This window comes from Bombus impatiens, unplaced genomic scaffold (assembly GCF_000188095.3).
Source record: "Bombus impatiens unplaced genomic scaffold, BIMP_2.2 scf_0726, whole genome shotgun sequence".
Taxonomy (NCBI): Eukaryota; Metazoa; Arthropoda; class Insecta; order Hymenoptera; family Apidae; genus Bombus; species Bombus impatiens.
Genome location: NT_177145.1, coordinates 33,728 through 56,628, shown reverse-complemented (window position 1 = coordinate 56,628; position 22,901 = coordinate 33,728). Strand labels below are relative to the sequence as shown.

Sequence of the window (22,901 nt, the reverse complement as noted above, 5' to 3'; positions counted from 1 at the left end):
TTTATCAATAGAGGGACTGCATTTCTACTGCAGTCGGTAATTTAGGGAGAACAAGTTAGGCTTGTCGTTTCATCGAGTGACAACCAATAAATTTCCAGTGTTTCGAAACGTCCTTCGAGGGGGGCATTATTTGAATTTCGAAAGCTTATTACGATTCTAAAATAACAAATTTTTCACATATACGATAATTATTATTAAGATAATCGAATGTCGTAGTACCGAAAAAATATGTACAATGAAAGGGCTATATAAACGAGACTTTTTTCTTATTCACTTTGAAAATTTTTCTTTCGTTTGCATTTACGCATCCTCCTGTCCATCAGTATTATGGCGTCCTTTACTGTGGTCGGTTGTTCCTCCTAATCTCTGTAAATTAAGTGGAAGAAAAACTTACGCTGCTAAAGTTTCTGGTTTAATGCTTTAGTTGCCGTCAGAAGATTAATTATACGGTAACCGGATAATTATCATTATCGTAGATGTAACCATCACATTATTTCCAAGTTTAACATTTAGATTGATGTCGTACTTATTCGATTTCAATTGCGTCGTAATTGTATTTATTGTAATTGTTTTTGATGTTCGCGTTAATTATGTATAACATGCATTTGATACAAATTCATTGACCAAAGTGATTGTAATTTTTATCGTGCTTTTTGTATGTCGTCCGTAGGATAATTTCAGAATTTTTATGTGAAGTAACATATATCGAACGATTATTTTTTTGTTGTTTATTACTTCAAATTTGCTACTGATCTTAGCTCATTTAGCGAATATAATTTGTGTTAGTAGGACATGCGGGAAGGTATCGCCCATTGGCGATTCATTAGAGGTATAACGTGTTTAACTATTTACTCTACATATATTTTATTTTTAATATTTTGCATCGTCCCATTATTTTGTTTCACAATATTATTGATTGTGACTACCTACGTTCAATATTGAGATCGTACTTGTTATTCATATATCATTTACAATCTTATGAGCATGTATTCCTTTAATCTGAATTCTGAATAAAATAATGTATTACTTTTTTGTCAAGAATTATATTTTGTTTTTGTACCTAAATTTGTAATAGGTAGAATGGATTCCACTGATACAGATTTAGAAAAGAAATTTCATACAGAGCAGATGGCCTTAATCGGCAAGATGCATAATATGCAGTGGCTAAAAAGTAATTCTCAGTTATCAGGCCAGTACGTTTATATCTATTTTATATATTTTGGTTTATTTAGGTTTTCTTTATTTCTATATCATTTCATATTATTACTTTAATGGTTATTAGTATACCTTTTATTGTAAAAACTTTAATAAAATATATTTAAACAAGTGGGATGTTTTCTATTAATGTTACATTTAATTATACCGTTGACTGCTACTGTGATGTCCTTTGTTATGCAATTAAAATTATAACCTTGTAAGCAAGTGATATTAATCAATAGTAAAATCTTTTACATCCAAAGAAAACATAAAATATTAGGAAATTATTCATAACCGTATTTCCTAATGTTCTGTATTCATCTTTTATATTATAGCATAAAGGCACTTCCAGATGGAAAAGAAACAGTAAATAATACACTCAAAAGTAAAGTAAATGAAGGAACACAAGAAAAAACTGAAGTTGTCTCAACTAACACTCTTTCAAACAGTCCTGAATTAAATAAGATTGATTCTATTTTAAATAAAGATATTAATGAAAACAATAATACTCTAAGCAAAGATACGTCTCAGTCACCTTTAGAAATTGTTGATTTTTCTCAAAAAGATATGGAGACTGTTTGGAACAAAGATGTTAATGTAACTAATACACTATTTCCAAATTCACAATCGTTGGTAATGCAAAGACTGGATGAACAGGAGGTGATCAATACGTCTTTGACAGAGGATATTGTTACAGTTCAATTAGAGCAATTTAGACTTAATGAAGAGGAAAATAATAAATCTGACAAATTACATAATGAAGCTGATAGCAAATGGTATGTAACAGATTAATTCAAGAACTTATTTTCTTTATTGTGAATTTCTCTATGTTGTATCTGTATTATTTATGTAATCAGGGATAATAGTCAGCATAATATGTCTAACTTACCAAAGTCAGACAGTGATGTGGATAATCAAGTAAACTCAAAGCAGTGTCATGATAACAACAATAATAATGAAAAATCTAAAAGTCAGTCACCATTGGACACAAAGACAAGTATACAAAAGACAACTCAAAAAATTAATACTAAAAGATTGAATGATCAAAAGATTAAAAAACAATCAGGTGGGAATGAAATTTCTTAAACTGACTAGAATATCATTGTAAGGAATTTGCAGTAAAAAAATATCTTCTGCTTGCAGGCTCTTTGAAAGAATCTTGGACTCCTTCGAAACAGACTTCTAAATCTAAAGATGACTTACTAAATTTATGTAATGATAATATAACTTCAACTTCTATGGATTCAAAAAAGGTAGCTGTAGGGACAAATCCTAAGCTTAATGATAAATATAACAAAGTCAATAGTTACAATAAAAATTTAATCATGGGTAAAGGAGCACGAGTGAAGGAGCAACAGTTTTTTAAACAACATTTTTCTACATTTAATGATAGTGGTAATAAAAGCCGATCCATAGAGGGATTAGATGAGAAAAGTAAATCTGTTGCAACAAAATTAAAACTAAGTAAAAATGAATCAGACAAAAAAAATAATGAAATAGATGACATAAAAAAATGTCATAAGATTCATGTAACGCGTACTCAATCATATAATGTCCACTATAATAGAAATAAATCTTTAATAAAGTCACAGCAACGATATTCAAAAAATGCAACTAAGCCAGAAGAAAATAGTTATATTAATAATTCATCTGGCTTTAATAACAGTATTAACGTGTCTAATTCAGCTGAGAACGTATCAAAAAAGAAGTGTGAAACTCAACAACCTTTAGTAAATAAACAAATTAGCAGTATACAGTCCAATCAGAATGTTTCTGGAAAAGGTACAAAGAATTCAAGTATTACAGAATGCAATATAAATGAAAGAAGTTTAATAAAGACAAATTCAGTATCAAACAAACGAAGTTACTCAAATTTAACTAATGCAAAGAACAACAATGAAAGAAATATTAAAGATGATCAAGCATACAATCAGAAATTTAAGAAAGATTCTAATATTTATAGGCGATCTTCCGGTATATTTCAGACATTTATCAAGGATGTAAATGGGAAAATGAAAACAGATGATCATAAAAGGAATATTACAGATAATAATTTGACAAAAGATTATAGAGTAAATCGTATTAATTCAGCAGATACAAAGATGCGTTCTCAATCTGAAGGCTCAAAGATAACTGTATACTCACATAAGACAAGTAACGGTGCTAGTAATATAAAGACTGATGCATTAGATTCACCTGCTATAAATAATGTACAGTCTATAAAATCATTAAATTGTTTTCCAAGTAGTACCAAAGATTGCACAAGTATATATACGTCATGTCATACACCACAAGAATCACAGATTTCACAGGCTTCTTGTAATGAAACTGAAGTACAATTTGTGAAGACTGAACAAGAAGATACTAGTAATAATAATAGCAATAATAAAACAAGTACTAGTAATTCAGAAACGAAATCAGTTAAATTTTTAGATAACGTTCAGGAATTTAATATGGCACATCATTCTGTAACATCATATTCTGATAATTCTATGCATCAAAGCAAGCCTCCAGCAAATTCATTTTATTCTGATTTACAAAATACACCACATACAAATAATGCTCAACAAATTGAAAACCACCAAAATGTACAAAATAGGAGTTATTTCGATAATAATAATGCTCAATATAATAATACAACCAGCAGCAGTCAAAATAACGAACGAGATTTACATCTTATGGATTTAGTACATCAAAAACCAGAACAAACATCGCATATGTCACCACAAAGCATATTGCCACAGAATAATTCTAATCCAGCTATCGCTATGGGAAATGGGTTGCCCTATCAGAATATGCCTGCTGTCTATCTAAATCATTATAATAATGCACAAACTGTACCAAGAAAAACAGCTGACAGTACAATCATCCCTCAAAATATATTAATTCCAAGTACCTCTTCTTACAGTATAGAAAACCAAAACATGTTGCAAACCGACCCTTCTAATATTCTAATGCATAATACTCAAACGTCAGTTCTACCACCATCAGGTTTTCATAATCATCCTATAACTACACAGCATAATCAGTGGAATTTGCCTCTTCCAGATATGTTTCTTTTTGGGAACGTGATAAATCCCGCCCATTCTTTGAACATCCCAATTCAGAATTCCAGACACATGTGCAACGCGGATTTCAACAACATCCAACAAACGAGTTACTTGCAACATCCGTTATTTTACGTTCCCCCAATGTGTATGCAAAGCTGGAATCCAATGATGCAGTATCCAGCACGATTATTCCAAAATCCACCATACAGCAATTGCACCACATTTCCAAATCAAGCATTACCACCGAACAATTTGACGGATTCTATGAATTGTTCTGTATCGACGTCCGTGCAGAGCAACTTATATAAACATTTCCAGCCGATACAACCTCTGGAAAATGCTCCGAGCTTTTCTGTCCCTGTAAAACTTGACAATTATATGCAAAGTTGTAAAACGAACAGTGTCAGAATGAAGGCTAATACTGTGGATGTTCACATGAGAGCTAGTCAATATCGAGCATCTGTGCCAAATGAGTATCAAAATTGTTCTCAAGATAGTCAGCTGATGGTACCGTTCTCATACGCAGTTACAATGGATCCTATTGCGAAGAATGGTCCGTCGAATATGCACATGCAGGTGAATCAGAAATACGAGCCACGCGCTTTTAATTCTACCAGTTATCAAAGAATTCCAGAGAACTGCTCTACGTACCACACTAATCAGGACTCTAACAACAGGAAGGATGACGTATCGAAAAATAATTCCGAATGTATACCACCTATGGTATCACCAAAAGAATGTATGTATTACGGAATTAATTATTCGCGGAAGACTGACACTATGCAAAATTCATCCATACAGTCGGATATAAAATCCGCAACTTACAACATGCACGCTGTTAACGCGCAGCATTACATCCCTCATTTTCAAAAGAATACGACTTACCATGCATCTTCAAAAGAGCTTTCAACCAGGCTAAACGCGGGACGTAACATGCGCAAAACAATGGATCAGTAAGCCTAGAAAAACAGTGAACAGTACCATGCATATACACTTATTTCTTGTTTTCGATAGATAATTACAGTTATGCGGTACAAAAAAGGCGGTTGCACATTTACCTTACGATTTTTCATCTGTTTGTATCATCGTTATCTTTATATATGTATATGTATGTACATGTATGTATATCGTACAAGTCAGTTTTTTAATTAATCTAGATATAATATCACATACATCGTATTAGATGTCACGCACTATTAGAAGATAGTTTTCAAAGTTGAGAAGCTTTAAAAAGAAGTTTATATGATACTGCCATTTGTTGGAAATATTACGCGATAGTTCATCTTGTTTCCTAACGTAACAGTGTGAAAGTAGCAAATCTATTTTCTAGATTTCCTTCAGATATTTATATCCACCATGATTATTAGACATTGATGTTACTCGTTACTTGGATTCTATGTACTTTTAAAACAATAATCAAGCGCTTGTTACAAGACGTTTCACGTCGTGTAATTGGCGCGATACACGATGTGTAATTAGATGCAAATTTGCAAAACATTTTTTAAGTTCCTACTATCGAAAGTATTATGACGATTTAGGGTTTAGTTCGCATTACAAATATTTCCGTTCTTTCATTTTCTTCTTGAATTCGATTCCTTAGTAGGTACATGTGATATCGTTACGATGATAATTTATGCTCCAATTGGTTACAGTGTTAAATAATTTCGTTTTTACGACCTAATATCGGCAAATAATTTTGTTTACTTCGTTGTTTCTTTCTGTGTCATTTGGAGGCAAAGAGTTTTATAATATATATATATTTTTGTTTAAATATTGCTTATATTGTTAAGAAATATCATATAGTTTATTTTTCGAGGACTTACAAGTTTTTACAAAATAAAACGTAAACTTGCCATATTTGGTAGATGTTATATATATATATATAAATATATTATAATCCCTTGACATATTCTGATATGCATTTATAACCACAGTATTATTCTTTCATCTGTATTATGAAATGCACGTGTCAATAGAATCTCTTTGAAATAGATAAAATAAAGTAATTTCTGATGAATTATATCATTGCTGGTCGATTCGTATATCTTTATAAAAAGTTAAAAAAAAACTTGTGAATTATCATACGGTTCATATATACATCATAAACATGCGTTAATGTTCATTGCGATTTTATACGATATCGTTGATAGTCTTACAATTCAATTTCAATATTATATTATATATATATATATTAAAAAAACAAAAAAGGAACAAAAAAAGAGGAGCCTGTAGAAATTCCAAATATTTTGTTGAAGATTCAATTTTCTCTATTTAATTTTCATGCCTTAAATTTAGAGTTCGTTTCAAAGCTTCGTACTCGTTAGTTCACTTCTCGTGGCACTGATAGTTATCCCATTCGACATATCTATTACCTCTGCACCAATTTCTTTAGCTACTTTGGTCGTGCTCAATTCTTTCAAAATAGCTACGAGCTCGGCATCGGTATTGACCACATCGATCGTTTCTTTAGAGAGCGATTGGATACTTTGTACGATTTCCTTGGAAGGTCGTAGCATTATCAAGAAGTGATTCTGTTCCTTGAAGTCTCTCACTACCATATTTAATCCCTGTAAATGTTACAAATCGAGGAATTTGAACAAATTAACGAATTGTGTTCAAATCTGTCCTAGATCTTACATCTTTGAGCGATTGTTGAGCAATCGAGTTATATCTTTCCTCCATTATCATCGTAATATAAAAATCTCTGCTATTTTCTCTGTAAACGCGATAAAGAAAAAAGAAAAAAATATCTTTTTGTAACAAGGATGTGAAAGAAACGGGAGAAGGAGGCTCGAAGAAGTAAAATCCAGGCCAAATTCGTAATCCGCTATTTCAGATAATTGCACGTACATGCGCCGCAGTGAAATCAATTTTATCGATGTGCTTGCAGTCTAGTACGACGATTTTCGTGTTCTTGAAGTTTTTCAGTAATTTATGATGATCATTAGCTAAGTTCTCTAACAGATATATCCTCAGGTAATCCACCGCTGGGAATAGCAGCCCGGCGCTGGGACGCACGAGGATGTAATTTAACGTAGGAGTCTGCGGTGAGAAAGAAAATAAAATGGAGATATTTTTAAAACAATAGCGATCTCTTTATCAAGTCTTTGTCTATCATTGTTATGTACTTACATTTCTGTATTCGATATATATTGTCGGCCTGGCGTTGAAATAAATTAATATTGCCAGATCAATTGCCACTCCTATTAAAATTCCCAATTCAACACCGGCGAATAAACATGCGAAGAATGTTGTGAAAGTCGGGATCAGATCTCGTTCTGGAATCACATTTCCGAATTAGTATATTTTGAAATGGCTTATGACAATATTCGTACATTTATCAACATTCTCCGAATGACTTTGATATAGCTCTGTAAGCTTTCATCCCATTGTAAGTTACAATTCTACTAATTTTATTTATTATTGTTATTTTATATTAAGTTTGACTGATTTTTTTTACTCACTGCTGCATTTCCAAATAGGTCGTATCATTTTCACCTCGACCATGAATATCACCGCACAAACTATCACGGAACTTAAGGTCGCTCTTGGAATGTAATAGAAGTACGGCGTGAATAAGCTCAGAGCAAGAATGACTAGAATACCTATAATGGATACCTAATTTGCATCACATATTCGCGAACGTTTATAATCGCGAACGTTTCATAGCTACCTGTGTAGATACCGCCCAAGGGCGTCCTTACACCGGAAGCATCGTTCACGGCGCTTCTGGAAAACGAACCAGTGACCGGCATGGAATGGAAAAATGATCCAACAACGTTGCACAGACCCAAAGTTAACATCTCCTGAGTAGCATCGAGCGACTTTCCTCGTGCTTTTGTTAAAAATATAATTAGCGTTTCGAAGAGCGTCGAGAGCTATCGGAAAATGAAATATCGCTTGGAAACTTACAAAACGCCTTCGCGATGGCAACATTCCCAATAATCGAGATCAAAGGAACGATTATGATACCGGTACCTAAATTTTTGCACATATCGAGGAAAGTTACGGTTTGATTTCCAACGTTTACCGAGAAAGGTGGTGGAATAACGGAGGGTAGTCCGGCCTCGACGTGACCTGTAAGAATGAAAGGTGCTCCACCGCGATTTTCGAAGACGTACGACGCCACGGCGCATAGAATTACGACGAGGGCGTTTCTACCAGTTCCAAGGAACCAGATCAGTTTGCTTAAAATTTTATTCGAGACCTTGGCATCTTTGAGTATCTGGAACGAGAAGGAAATAAAAAGGAGTTGTATGAGTATGTATGACTGGCTCGTTTTTCTCGTTGATTTTCTGTCTTCTTTTTTCCTTTTTTACGTATTCACAGCGCACACGAACTCGTTTTGCTAGCGAATAGAAGTCCATGGTGAATTACCTTCAAGGTTAATAGAATTAGAATGCAGCAGCAAGACAAGATCAGGTCAGGGATTCTGGTCCGGTGGATGTTGTTAACCAATTCCCGCCAAATCTCGATGAAACTTTCGCCGTGTATCTTCAAGCCTAGTAAACTCTTGATTTGACTGCAGGCGATAATTAGACTGGCGGCTGACGTGAATCCCGATACGACAGGCATGGAAACAAACTCCACCAGAAATCCCAGTCGAAGGATTCCGAGAACTATCGTAACGCTTCCTGACAAGAAACACAGGAGGATAGCGTACTCGGGAATACCTCTGGAATACCATAAGAGCAGAAATATTAAACGTTCGAACACAAACGAACCGTGATTGCCAAAGCTACAGAAATAATTTGGGACCTCGCGTTTCCGGGATCAAAGGACAAGAGCCAAGTGAAAGGCTATTCGTCAAAAGTTCCAAGTATTTTTAAACGTGATTCGTATGATAAAAGAAGATACAACATTATTAAAGTAGGATCTGAAGACTAAGGCTGAAAGGAAGTCGAAGTAAGATAACTGCATTTCAAAGGATAACAGCATCTTTTCAGTCGCTATTATATTATATGATGGCTCCAATTGTCTGCTATGATATACGCAAATTCAACCATTGTGGTAGTCAATTGAGATGGTTCATTCATAGGCTTGAATCTTAAATTAAGTCTAAAGGAATAATGTTTCCGCGAGATGCGTGGACAGCTTACCTCGCGTACGTGTATGTTAGCAAAGAGATCAACGCAGTTGGGCCAATATTAACTTCTCGGCAGGTACCAAAAATTATGTAAACGAAACTGCCAGCAAACGCGCTGTAAAGACCATATTGCGGCGTCAGACCTGCCAATCCAGCGTACGCGATCGCCTGAAATTATATCAAGCTTGTTCGAATCGGATCGGTCATGGGATCATGAAATAGACATCGCGAAACTTTGATAAGACTTTAATTCACGACGATAAGATCATGATCTTTGGAAAATACCTGTGGTATCAGGGTCAGGCCCACCGTGAAACCCGCAACCAGATCACCCAATGCATCCTTTGTTCTGTACAGGGGTAGCCAATTCAGAACAGGAATTCTGTTCTTCAATAACTTTTCGAAACTGAATCCAGTCATGTCACTAAAATTTTTTTCACCTCAGTCAGTCTTTCTTTGACCTGAACCAAACAATTTCAGCACATTTTAACTTGGAATCCTGAAAACACGATGCACTCCGGTGACTCGATTTGAATGGCAGATCACGGCGAAGGAAGAACTTTGATTTTGAGCTTCGATCGACTCTCCGTCGTACTCCATCGGCGTGTCTTCTTGCTATGCGAGCTGCATCGTCTCATTAATCGAACGCGTACCCCCTTTCCATTCAACGTCGACGAAATGAGCCGGCAATTAACGGATCTTCGAGTGACAATTAGTAAGTATAGCAAACGGTTTGACGTGCGAGGACACGATTTACGATCACCTGACCGGTGCTCACGTGAGAACGTTTAAACTTTAAGCACGTGATTCACCAATTTCTTCAGTTACCACGAATGTGCCACCTTAGTATTTTACTGCGCTGTTCAGCATGTTCTTTCATTTCAGTTTCACTTTTGTCTGTCACTGACAACGCATAAGTGGTTCGCCATAAAATGCGAAAAAAAAAGAAAATGGATGTCGATGGATGGAACGTTTCTTGGACAGAAGGAACCTACCGATTGATGTGTCGTCTTGTACCTGTTCTATACACTGATTGAATCTCCAGCTGTTTCACACGTGCCTGATTCTCCCACCATTGTGGTCTGGAACTGCTGATACGTCCGTCAGAATTCGAACGCATGCGTCGATCCTTCTCTAAATGGTCACTGGGTTTGGCAAACGCAGATTGTCGCTAATTTACCTAACAAATGTTGGGCGTTTTTTCCATCGCCCTATATCCGGATTTTCAGCATTCTTTTGAGCTTCCCGTTGGTTGTTCTCCATTCGGATAACCATCTGCTCTTCTCTTTATTTTTTGAACTAGCCCTTTTTGCACACATCCTGTATTTTATATAATTCATACTTATATTCAAATGCGATCATTTACATCTTCATTTACATCTTCGATCATTTACATTAACATATTCGCAGATTTATTTGATTTTATCAAGAGATATTATGTAAGTATCATATGGAGATCCTTTCATACGGGCTATCAATAGTATTTTGTTGTAAGTAGCTGTAAGATGTAAAATTGCAACGATGCAGCATCGCTAGTCTCCATCGAATATTATATTTCTAACAGCTACTAAGTTCTACACTTGTTTGTATTGCCTATAATTTTATACTTTATTCGTATAGATTTATAATTTACTTATTTACTTATATATTAAGATTTATAATATATTATATTTTTGTTGTATTTTTAATGTATAGGATCGCAACGAAATAGCATTTCTAATTTACACCTGGTCTCACGCGATAATAAAATAAAAAAGAAAGATATACAAGAACCATGATTCGTCGCAAACGATGGTGATTACGGCACTCCAATTATTGCAGCGTAATACGACGGTAGCTTATCCTTCGGTAAGAAACATCGTTACGTCAATCGGAAATAAACATGAAATTGTTACAAGAAATTATCGTCGAGCCATCGTGAACATCCGATTGTTCCAGCACGGAATTCCTTCCGCGCATTATCGCGGAATGTGTCAGTGGACATTGTCAATCGACAACAGATACGTTCCGCTACACTTTTGCACGAACCTTTTCTTCTGGTTTTTCACTGGAGTCTTTTTTACCGGCGAGTTTCTTGTCCCGAGAGAATGGTTGAAATTCTTATCATCGAGCGCGACACATCGTATGCATGCCTGTAATTACAAGGACGTTGCGTGGTCTTGAACGACGTTGTGTTTTGCATGTTAACGCGGCGAGTATAACGATGAATTCACGAAAGTAAAGCAGAAATTATTAATGTTTTATGGGAAAACTTTTTAACTTTTAGATTTATTTCTATAGTACCAAAGTCAAAACGTAACGCAACAAACAATTTTAATATATATAATGTTGATCGATTATATTATTCTTAAAAATTGAAACAACGATTGAACGATAATTTGTTTTATCGAAAAAGGTGTTTAAAAATGTTCATGAAACAGTACGAAGCTTAAATAAATAAGTGAATAAATAAAATATATTCGTGGACTAATGTTGGTATAAAGTTTATATAAATAAATAAATAAAAAACGTTCAAAAACGAGTGTTAGCTCGAAGTTTAAATAAATAAGAAGAGAAAAATGATTTGTACCGGTGGAATGAATCGAATGTATGTTATTTCTGACGCTTGTAAACGAGTATCTCGAAATAGCAGAAGAATTTATACATGGTAATTACAACAACTAATATTTACGTCATGGCGAAGGAAATAATTTTGTCTACACTTGTGAATATTACGAAATTGCAGCCTCACATTAGAATATGTTTGAAAGACGCATACTCGTGTTGAGACAGCTTGAACAAAACTACTTTTAGCTGTAGGCAATAAATCAATTGTCATTGGACAATTGGAAAGGAAAAAGACAGGAAAAATTATGGATTATGTTCTTAGTATTGTATTCGACAACTGGATGCATATCGATCTGAACATAGAAATAAATTGCCTGGTTGTTAATTTTTACTATCATATTTATTACGATGAAACTTCCAATTTTGTTTTATTATTGAATAAGAAATAGTTGGAACAAATATAAAATGTGTTCGTTCCAAAGACAAAAATCTGGATTTATTTATTTATATAATTATTTATTTACATTGTGTTATTAATTATTTATTTATATAATATTTGGATATCTTAAAAAATATCACACAGCTGCTAATGACTGAAATTTGAATTTAAAATTATCCAAGATATTTGCGAACAGTATGAATTGAGATCATATTTAAAATTGGGTAAAATATTTAAGTTGCGATTTATTGAATTTGATTAGTTTGATTTCGCTTTTAAATTAAAGCCGTAATTATTATAATTTTATTTTTACAACCTCTTTAGTAAACGTTCGCAAGAATCATGGTAAAAGTGTAGAAAATATTTTATCACTCGAGTTAACGCTGTTTCCAAGACGTCAAATAATCACATTATACGTCATATTATTGTTTCATTATATGTTTTGAAAATTCCACAGTTTTTATTTCTCTGTCTCGCTAATTTTCATATCAGTCTACTTGCTTGCCCATTGCTTCAGACTATGTTTATATTTTCCTTTATTTGCAGGAAAACTCGCACGCTCTAAAATTATCTGTGCTCCGTCATAGCTTAAACATGTAAACGAAAGTAATTGTTCAAATTACTAGTGTAATTAATTTTATTTTCATAGCCTGCTCGTCGAAAGTCCACGAAGATCCTGGTAAAGATACGAAAATTGTAAAAGTAGAGAATTTGTAACATATTTGATCATCTGAATGGATGGATTAGTACAAATTGAAATGTCATGTTTTCATGGCATTTTCCACTCTTTAATCAGGGACATTCCTGGAAATAATCGAGGCTCCCGATTGCAAATTACTGGCTGACAAAAAAGAGAGCGATCTAGGGTTTTCTAAGATTAGAGAGATCCTTCGTACCTGTAAGTCAAATTTACATTTTAATTTTCAGAGTATAATATTTCTTCTTCGTCTATTTCGTTTTGTTCTTTTGTTTTGTACGAATTATAATTCTAACATCTTTTCCGATTGTTTGTCTCTTTTTTAGAAGAGAAAGGAGCAAAATATTTTTTGAAAAATGAGGACGATGCGTTCTTTTCGATCGGGAATATATTAATAGAAAATAACAATACATCTAACAGATCACTAACAAAATAAAAGCATCGATGAAAGACGTGATGCAGCGTGTAAGGCGCATTTTTCTCAAGAAGTTCAAGAACAGAAAATGAATAAAAGTTAGCATTCTTGTCTCTCACTATACTTTATGTATTATTTATATTATATTTATTACTATATTTTATAGCGATGAAGTAAAAATTCAATGGAAAGACTTTCGTCCCCCATATTTAAAATTAACATTATTTAAAAGATAAAATCGGTCACTTTGATAGAATAATAATACATAAATGTAACTTACAGAATAATAAATCTGAAATATATGTACGAGTTAAAAGTGACTCAGCCTTCGCTGTACATAACACCGCTTCTAGTTCAGATATTTAAGGACGCTTCCCAACTTGCTAAATTAATTCTAAATGAGCGATGTGAATTTTGCTAACAAAGTACAATTACTATAATCCTCAAATATTCCTTTGGAAGGAAGATGGAAAATCTACAATGGAATTTTTGTATGAATTATTTTGGACTATAAGCTTATTGAAGGCTTCTTAGGCTTATAAAAATACAAAGATATTAACTTGTAAAACTATAAATAATTAGAAGACATAAAAACAAAGATATCCTGAACATGGGATGAGCATAAGAAAAAATTCTGACTAGGAATCTAAAATTTTGTATCTAATAAAACGTGCAGGACATTTGTGCGTAACAGTAATATTATTGAATTTAAAATCAATCCTGCACTGAAATCTCTCGATGATAATGTAAGTTAAGTGAAATTAATATTATTATCTCAATTAATTATCTTATTAATGATATATTATTTATTTAATGAACTTTTTGATGAATTATAAAATTTTGTATAGAAATAAGTGTCGAGAAAATGCAGTATCGGGGTATTTATAAAACATAATACGTACCTGAGTTACTTGCGCCCTGGTGGCAGAAATAGGAATTAAAATTTTAAATCACATCATTTCGCGCGCTGTCATGTTGAAAGGTGGCAGCATGAATAGCAACTGCAGAGAATTCGTGAAAAATATGAAAATTTAACATACATCGACATGTCAATGCTTTAAAATGGTAAGAATCTTCTAATCTGAATTGTTCTAAATTCAAAGTTACTAACATATTGCGGACGGACCACGAATCCTCGTGTTTATTCTAATGATGGAAGTCGATCACGAAAATTCTAGTATTTTCGTCGTTGTCGATTAGACAGAATCGATTCAACTATACTTTGGGTATATTTAGTAGCAAAACGACTGGTCTGCAATATGTTAATATACAATTTGCAGTGTTTTACGGTATTTTTATGTGAATAGGTGGATATCGAAATAAATTTCAAGAAAATTCGAATGGTATCCGGGTACTGATAGAATATAATACGTTCCTGAGCCTGGATACGTAACAATTTTGAGTAAAATATTATACAGAAAGGTTTTAAATGTTATCATTGTCTTTTTGAAGTGTAAAAAATAGTAGTTAAGTGCAGAAGTGTTACGATAAACAATTATATTATTAGACATATTCATATTACAATTGTAAGATATCATCGCCTGTATATTATGCATAATTTCATAGTAAATTTTAATATGTACTAAAATGTAGCAGAATAGCTAGGAAGGATGCATTTGAGTCTTATTTATAATTAATAGTTAGTAGCATTTGATCAAGATCTTAGTATTTCATTGGATATTTACATTCTTTGTAAATATCATGTACTTGTACATTTCATATTTATTTTCTATATTACATTGTTTAACTGTTAGCTATTCTACAATTCTCTTGACACTGTATGAAACAGTGTCTCGCATAGATCCATATGATTAGTTTAAAATTTTATTTTAAGATTAGTTTCCCGCGTCGATTTTCCTTAAATCTTCTTTTATTGTGTGTTTTGTATAACGATCTAAAAATTGAATATTTTCCAAACGCATATTAAGAGGACGATTTGTTTATTTATTAATGTTTCAAGTACAGTTTAAATGCTTGTTCATAAGAGTAAGATAGATGGTGTCGTGGATCCTTCCATTCTCCTCCATTTGTAGTACCTTTACATGATGAAACCTGGGCAATCGTATTATTTGATATACAATTACTAATATATAATTATAAAACAAGCTTGTTGGTTGCGATCGCGATTGTAGTTTTGGTCACCGTAGACGCAAAGTCCCATTTATTGTCACGTCAAATCCGCCATTAGTCAATATTTCCATTACGGATAATGACAGCTTTAGAAGAACATTTTCGAATGAATAAAGAGAGAAAAATCAGTCCATCAATCTTATCTTTATAAAATTTTTAATACTGTCTCTTCATTACTAACTCGTCATTGCCAAACCGTTTCAGATATAGTATGCAAAAGATATGAATATTATTAAAATAAGACTATGAGGGGATTATGTGATGAGTTATTGTCTTCTTTACTATTATCTTTATCACTAATTACCTAATTTGTTTCAGATAGAGCCACGTTAATCGATCTTAGTAAAGGATATCTGCCACTTGTTGGATCTAGAGAGTCTTGCAAAGATGCGCATTTTCCACTGAAGTCATCGGTATCGATGCTCCAAACCATTACACCAGCCAAATTTAAGTTCATCGCATATTCGATCTAAAAATTTTGGAAAAACATTATAGAGGTAACGCATGTAGTACTATCATTTATTATCATCATTTGTAATGGATATTAATCAACCTTTTCTTTTAAACTCTTGGGGTTATCATATGCTATAACGAATTCCTCGTCAACGATGTAAGGTGTAGCGCTACTATTATCCCAGCCACGTACCCAAGAACTTCCATAATCCACTAATTCTTCACAAATCTGGAATTATACATGTTCCAATTATTTTATAAAAAAGAAATAGATAATGTATCCAATTAGTTTAACAAAAGTAAAACTTACTTCATTGTATCCCATAAAACCATCTTGGATAGTGTAAGGCCCCTGAAACCCGTTTCCGACGATCGTTCGATTTATTGGACTTTCTTCAGGAGAATTTAATGCGTTCATCAATACAAAAGTTCTGCCATACGAAGGCAAGCCTAATACTAGTTTATTTGCTGCTGCACCTCTACTTAAGTAATAACTGAGTGTATCCACCTAAACAAAAATTTCATTCTATATGTATTTCATCAACGGTACTCGATACTCATTGTAGTCTATCCAAATGCATTACCACATCCAGATTATCTCCAGCTCTTAATGGTGAATTCGGCAGCACTTTTCTATCCCATGATCCATGATAATCGTAGGCCATTACATGCATATAGTCGAGATATTTGGAAAGTTCGGGAATATCGTATCCAGCATCGATGACGTTTGGGCCAACACCTAAAGCTGCTGTTAATAGATAGTTCGACTCTTGGAATGCTTCTTTCAATTCCTATTAGAACAAAGAATACGATTAATTTCTGGCTCAGGCAAAACTATAGTTTCGATAAAATTACTTTGCGCTACGTTATTTACCTTCAGAAGACTGACAAAATTTAATTTGTCTAGTACACTACCACCGCGTGATCCAGGATACTCCCAACTTATGTCCAAACCAGTAAAATTGTATGCCCTGTAAATTAAAGATTATCGTACAAATCTGCAAAGTATAAATATTAAACTGTCTTAATGTTTGATTCCTTACTTAAGGAAGTCTACTACACTCTTAACGAACGCAGATCTTCGTACAGGCAATGAAACAAGATCAGAGTATTTTGTGCTACCCTCGTTATATCCTCCAATTGATAGTAGAATGTTTAAATGTGGATACTGTTCACGAAGTGCGGTCATTTTTTTGTAATGCTCTGGAATATTACATAGAACGAAAATGTCATTTATATATGTAGGTATACCTTTAATCGTGTCGAGTAATTTGCAATATGTATTTACCTTTGGTAACATCTAAGTAAGGGTCGAGGCTCTTAATGGCCCATGTCGTGCTGTCCAGCCCGGCGAATGTATATATAAGATGTGTGCAAAGTTGTGGTTCAATATCAGGAATATCAAACCTTCCATTACTACGTCTGTAAATGGCCCAGGAGGCGACATAACAAGTTACTACCTTATTATGCTTAGGTCCTGATTGAGCTTGATAGAAAAAGAAACATAGCTTTAGTATAAAGTTTATTTCAACTTTTTTTCGCAAAACATTTATTCCTATGTATATATGTATAATAGATTATCTTTCGAACGATGTTCGGAACTTGTTATTTACTTTTCATTGATAGAATACGATTATTATTTATCTAATGTAAATATATATGAGAAACATTAAATCATCGAGGTAACTTTCTAATAAGTCATTAATTATATGGTACTATCTTTGGTTATTTATATGTCTTTGAGCAATGAAGTGAAACAAAGGTTTCATCGAAATGTCAGGTTTCCATTGTATAAGCTATCAAACAAAATGTCAAACTTATTCTCAATTTCCCTTCTTGTTGCATAGTGTATCATCATATAATAGGAACGTAATCTACAGCCGGATCATATATAAAATCTTTAATCTCTATATTAGTATAATCTCTGTTAAAGATTTTATATAAGATCCATTTATAGAGATTATATGTAGACATTCTTTATACATAAAGATTTTATACATATCCATATAAATCTATATATGTATATAATCTAATAAAATCTAATCTAATCGAATGAAAATAGATATATAATTTTTATATCTATACATACATCTCTGTAGATAGATAATTTGATAAAAATAGTAGCTTCGCTGACAAACTGCTATCTTATTTTATTTTATCAAGCAAATGCAGAATAATAGTTTTAAGATATAAATTATGGTGTTGGCTTTTTTTTATTGAGAAAATGTTATATGAAATACCGCGATACCTTAGCTATCTATCTTTGATATTGTAGAATGAATGGTAGTCGACATTTAATGCCCCGAAAGGCGAATTGCAATTTTCTGACTTGAAATAATAATGCATAACTTCGAAATGAATGTATGAAATATAAAAACTGAAGCGCTATTTTGTACAGGAAAATCGTTACTTATATATGTTGGATTTTACATCCCGTCAATTTTATCTATGGTTTCTTACAATTTTCCCATCATCCTGCACAACTTTTTCCAGTATATATACGGTGTATATAGCGGGTGGCCGCTTCTAGTTTTCAAGCTATACATAAAAGTATGTTTGACATGATACAATGAACCTGTCGATGTATTACCTCCTCATAAATTTTAATAGAATTCTTTTAAATATTTTTATAGTGCTGTACGAACAATGAAAAAATTAATGAAATAATAATAAAAATTTGGGTAACACCGATAATAGTGTAACTACATCACATACACCATAATTTGGACACACACACGCATACGCAGGCAATGGTCACAATATCTCATTTATAATTTTGTATAAAATATAGAAACAAAGTACATATATGACATCAAGCATACTTTTGTGTATAATCCGCAAACTAAAACCGACCACACTATATATGTATAGGAAAAAGATGTTAAGAATGTTGACCTTGACAACATATTTCTAGTTCTAGGTCTAGGAGTAACTATTCGGCAACTTCACCGATTATACTTTTGTAATATCATAGGACCTATAGAGTGATGCCTTATTAGAATTTTAGATATCTGAAGGAATATAAATTTGTCATTTTCCCACTATCCTTTTTTGGATATAAATATATACTCTTTGAAATTTATGTTATGCGTTGTCGTATTAATGCTAAAGAAATTATTTTAATTTAATAGGTACTCACCTAGGATACCATTGCTACTGAGGAGCAATATTGCAAGTAGAGACAGGAACACGCACACCTTCATTATTGAGAACAAATAAATTCGGTTTATACCGAATTATTTTTCTGGTAGATAGCTTTCACTTGACCACAGTGTCCTCGGAGAAAAAAAGCAGTCGCGCGTGTGACTTGCAAAATGGTGCAGGTAGGATGTTTGTGTAGTAAACGCCTAATACGTACCTGTGCGTATTCCATATGTATATATATACTAAATTTCCGGATAGATATTAGGATAGATATCAGGATATATATCGGGATAAATATTAGAAAAATAGGAAACAAGCAGATTTAATTGAAAAACAATTTCCGCCAAAGATAGTCATTCCCAGAAGTAAAAGAAACATTGGAAAGCATTTTATATTTTTACAATAATTCAGATATCTAACTTACTTAGATTACAGTACGATAATACTTAGCGATTCGTTTAATTGGTTTCAAATAAAAATGTAATTTCATATTACTAAAACATAAAATGTGCATTTGTTTATCTTTCATATTTTCATTTTTGTAAGTAATGATTTTAATAAAAAGTGTTTCATATAAAAGTTAGATGTTTGGAACGGGATATAATTTGATTATTTTATTTTTTTGTAGGAGGATGCGTAGAGGATATGAAGTCCAATTTTGTTTTTCTTTCTTTTAGAATATTCTTTATATATCTGGTGACATACCATCTTTTTATCTTGCATATTTAAAGAATTATAGCGGAAAATACCTTACACAAAGACAACTTCTGCTTTGAATTATTTTATTATATAACTAATAATAATATTATATAATTAATAATATTTATTAATATATTTATTATATTTATTATATTACACATTATTAGATGTGTAAAGAGTTGTCCAATCGTTTCCAAAAATGTATCTATTCTTATGATAACTTTTTGAACATAGCTGCGTTAAGGAAATAACTCCTTGAACATGTAATAAAATCATTTTCAAAGCAGAATATATTTCTTTTGATAAATCTATGGTCATACATAAATTTAATGTATTTTACAACTCTATTCTACTTTCTAGCATAAGATTATATCAAGGTATTCTTTTAGTTCAATTATTAATTTATTTACTTATATTATTTTATTTAATAATTTTTCGAGGTCGGTATTTCAGAATGTGACATCATTGACTAAGAATAGGATTGCTGTGTACTCGTCTATATTCCTGTACCGAGCCAGTGATTTCTGTTACTTCGAGTTTCTAATTGGCACCGATAGATGGCAGCACACATCTAGAAAGGGATCGTACTACTGTGCGACAAGGACAGATATAGTGGTCGCAGACAAAGGGCGCGACGAATAGAAGTATAGAGTTTAGTTATGATAACGTTTCGAGACACATGAATCGAAGAAATTTTCATTCGTAAAAGATATTAGTTAAGGAGATCTATTTGTGAATTGTTTGTAATTGTATCTGTTGAAATGGACTGACTTTCTTCCTTTCTATTTTATATCATTATATGCAATCATCCAGCTTCCAGTCTTCTTAACCTAGAACGCATTATTTTTACTTTGATAAAAAAAAGGACGGTTTCTGTGCACTCAGATTTTCTGTAAATACATAGATATCCATAGACTACAAGTTGTACAGTAAACGTTGTACAAATCCGTAATCTGCAGAATCGCGATTGATTCGCAAACCAATAATAATTATTACTTGTATCGCGTCCATTGAGTAGAAATCTCCTTCGAAATATGGTCAATTCCATTCCAAGGAAATACATATTCCTTCTTTTCTGGTCTTTCTTATTTGTTCGGTTAACGACTCACTCTCGTAGATCCGAATCAGAAGGAACCTCTTTACGACCACACGAGGTCGAAATTCAAGAATTGTTCGCTGTTTATTGAAAGTGGCATGGCTTAACGAGCGAAAGAAAGAAGAAAAATACGTGTTGCGTGGTAATGACAAATGCTGATTCATCGTAAAGGGCAAATCTCTGGCACTCGTTTTGTTTTATGTTACGTCACGCAGATCCGCCGATTTTACGTAATTTTTTCACGAGCATTCGGACGTGCAGAATAAAAGCTTGCTTCCGGTACCATCGCGCTTAAGACAGACAGCGAAATCATTCTCGCTGTCCACCTGTCCATCAGAATGAATGGAAGAGCTATAAATAACCGAAATAAAGAGACTTAATCGTGCAATACTTTGGTATGGTTGATTCATCTAGAATTGCGAATTTGCTGCAACTATGTGCAATTTGTTTACTGGGAGATGGTACTGTTGGAAATACGCGAAATAATCGCAAGATTTTATAGTTATTTATGTATTTATAGGAAATTTAAGAACATTCATAAAGACATGAATTTGTATAAAATCCACAGTCTAAAAATGTTCATACAATAAAAATCTCACACTTTGTCGTGGTACTATTTCTCCACAACTGTATTAGTCCTCTAAAAATCTGCAATCTAACGATTAATAATCGCGACAAATGTTGGTTAGTTGCAAAAAGTCACGAATTATAAATTGCGAACTTATTCTTCATTTCCATTTTGTTTCATGAAATAATTTCGCTAATAGTTCAATGACATAGTGCGTTCTTGCAGGGATTCCCCGCCTGCAAGGTCGTCGAAGTTCAGAGAATTGCATTTGCTTCCCGCATCTTGGAATCTCCGCATGGTAATATTCTTAACGGAACACGTGGCTGTTAAAAAAGCAACTCGTGAAGCGTGTCGGAGTCAAGGAACAGCCAAAAACGGCTTGCAAAAGAAGAGGAAAAAACCGAAGCTTTTATCAGCTCCAGATCGGTGCCCATGAACCCTCGAGTGCTGTTTCTTGTGAAAAAGAAACCTGTTGTTCGTGCCTGGATTCTTGGCCCTTTATTCTTCTTCCTTCTTTACTATTTTCTTTTTTTTTTTAATCTTTTAAGACTGCTCTTGTATCTCACGTACGCCGTTTTCCTTTTGCAGTCTTTATTTACTTTTGAAACTTCCTCGTGTTACGGTACTCCACTGCGCTCTGTCATCGAAATCAGAAAGTAAGTGCCAGGCTATGGGGATTTCCAAACTCGAATGGGAAATTATGATGCAGTGCGCGTTATTAAATACGAACGTGAACGTTTCAGAAGCCACGTCGATCGACAACTGAAAATGAAGAAAAACGCTGTTACGAACGCTGTTCCTCTAAGTTCGCTCTGTAATTCTACTGTTATTTCCTTGTAACAAGTATATCATCTATCTTTTGAAAATTGAAAACACAAATTGTATTATTTGCGTAAAGGAATTGAGACATTTTCAAAAAGAGTTTCGACCAGTTTGTTTTCTGAATAGTTGATACACGCAACAGCATGGAAATTAAGAAAAAGGATGGGCGACGATCGCGTGTGCCATTTGCATATATTTCCAGAGTAACGATATTACACCGTCTCGTGTTGCAGTTTCGAAAAAAGAATCTTAAAAAGTGATAACTAATTAATTTCTAGATGAAGAAAACACGCATTCGGTTTGTACTAACCAATTTTCTTTTCTTTCAGGGAGACCATGCATCGATTCGAAAGAAGGAAAAATACAAAGTATTCTTTGGAAATTTTTCACTGTGGAAACAATTAAAGGGATTGACTATATGCAGTAAACAATTGAGAAAGAAGAAGATTAGATTGTACTCAGACGAAATTATCAACGACAAAATTTACAATGCAAGGTATTTAAGGTATTTACTTTAGCTATTGCAACTTTAATGTCGAAGCGAGAGCAACGCGAAAG

General features: G+C 33.2%; 3 protein-coding genes and 1 long non-coding RNA gene across 10 annotated transcripts; 2 read left to right on the top strand and 2 right to left on the bottom strand.

The window, feature by feature from the left end:
- The first annotated feature begins 41 nt into the window (after positions 1-41).
- Positions 42-6,315, top strand: LOC100740634 (homeobox protein 2-like). 4 transcript variants are annotated; one of them, XM_012390144.3, is made up of 6 exons: positions 42-449; positions 790-829; positions 1,076-1,193; positions 1,533-1,973; positions 2,055-2,263; positions 2,341-6,315. In XM_012390144.3, the coding sequence occupies exons 2-6, from the start codon at positions 793-795 to the stop codon at positions 5,202-5,204; spliced, it is 3,669 nt and encodes a 1,222-aa protein (XP_012245567.1). In that variant the 5' UTR covers positions 42-449; positions 790-792; the 3' UTR covers positions 5,205-6,315. The 4 variants fall into 4 exon arrangements, with proteins under 4 accessions (XP_012245567.1, XP_012245568.1, XP_003492469.1 ...); XM_012390145.3 differs by lacking the exon at positions 790-829 and having other exon boundaries at positions 1,080-1,193; XM_003492421.4 differs by lacking the exon at positions 790-829.
- LOC100740754 (sodium-independent sulfate anion transporter) lies at positions 6,033-10,355 on the bottom strand. 2 transcript variants are annotated; one of them, XM_012390146.3, is made up of 10 exons: positions 10,112-10,355; positions 9,619-10,032; positions 9,347-9,501; positions 8,625-8,922; positions 8,160-8,472; positions 7,921-8,082; positions 7,712-7,852; positions 7,380-7,525; positions 7,098-7,289; positions 6,033-6,814 (listed from the first exon to the last, which is right to left on the bottom strand). In XM_012390146.3, the coding sequence occupies exons 2-10, from the start codon at positions 9,751-9,753 to the stop codon at positions 6,551-6,553; spliced, it is 1,806 nt and encodes a 601-aa protein (XP_012245569.1). In that variant the 5' UTR covers positions 9,754-10,032; positions 10,112-10,355; the 3' UTR covers positions 6,033-6,550. The 2 variants fall into 2 exon arrangements, with proteins under 2 accessions (XP_012245569.1, XP_003492470.1); XM_003492422.4 differs by having other exon boundaries at positions 9,619-10,355.
- A 1,459-nt stretch (positions 10,356-11,814) lies between these two features.
- Positions 11,815-15,483, top strand: LOC112213519. Of its 3 annotated transcripts, none has more exons than XR_004462430.1 (5): positions 11,815-11,980; positions 12,866-13,217; positions 13,343-14,177; positions 14,280-14,496; positions 14,739-15,483. It is a non-coding gene; the product is annotated as an uncharacterized LOC112213519 (long non-coding RNA). The 3 variants fall into 3 exon arrangements; XR_002947400.2 differs by lacking the exon at positions 11,815-11,980 and having other exon boundaries at positions 12,492-13,217; positions 13,343-13,529; positions 13,598-14,177; XR_004462429.1 differs by lacking the exon at positions 11,815-11,980 and having other exon boundaries at positions 12,488-13,217.
- Positions 15,355-19,391, bottom strand: LOC100740515 (probable chitinase 2). Its single transcript, XM_003492420.4, has 9 exons — positions 19,154-19,391; positions 17,303-17,500; positions 17,058-17,217; positions 16,889-16,985; positions 16,599-16,805; positions 16,325-16,522; positions 16,115-16,243; positions 15,866-16,030; positions 15,355-15,483 (listed from the first exon to the last, which is right to left on the bottom strand). The coding sequence occupies exons 1-8, from the start codon at positions 19,215-19,217 to the stop codon at positions 15,866-15,868; spliced, it is 1,218 nt and encodes a 405-aa protein (XP_003492468.1). The 5' UTR covers positions 19,218-19,391; the 3' UTR covers positions 15,355-15,483.
- Between the last annotated feature and the right edge of the window lie 3,510 nt (positions 19,392-22,901).

Bases quoted from the DNA above. Each gene is read 5' to 3' on its own strand.
- LOC100740634 (XM_012390144.3), top strand. From the start codon at position 793: ATGCGGGAAGGTATCGCCCATTGGCGATTCATTAGAG. The intron at 1,194-1,532 runs GTACGTTTATAT...TTTATATTATAG, and splicing joins AATTCTCAGTTATCAGGCCA to CATAAAGGCACTTCCAGATG. The intron at 1,974-2,054 runs GTATGTAACAGA...TTATGTAATCAG, and splicing joins AATGAAGCTGATAGCAAATG to GGATAATAGTCAGCATAATA.
- LOC100740515 (XM_003492420.4), bottom strand. From the start codon at position 19,217: ATGAAGGTGTGCGTGTTCCTGTCTCTACTTGCAATATTGCTCCTCAGT. The intron at 17,218-17,302 runs GTAAATACATAT...GTAATATTCCAG, and splicing joins TTACTTAGATGTTACCAAAG to AGCATTACAAAAAAATGACC. The intron at 16,986-17,057 runs GTAAGGAATCAA...TTTAATTTACAG, and splicing joins AGTGTAGTAGACTTCCTTAA to GGCATACAATTTTACTGGTT.
- LOC100740754 (XM_003492422.4), bottom strand. From the start codon at position 9,753: ATGACTGGATTCAGTTTCGAAAAGTTATTGAAGAACAGAATTCCTGTT. The intron at 8,473-8,624 runs GTAATTCACCAT...TTCTCGTTCCAG, and splicing joins TAATTCTATTAACCTTGAAG to ATACTCAAAGATGCCAAGGT. The intron at 8,083-8,159 runs GTAAGTTTCCAA...TTTTAACAAAAG, and splicing joins TGCCATCGCGAAGGCGTTTT to CACGAGGAAAGTCGCTCGAT.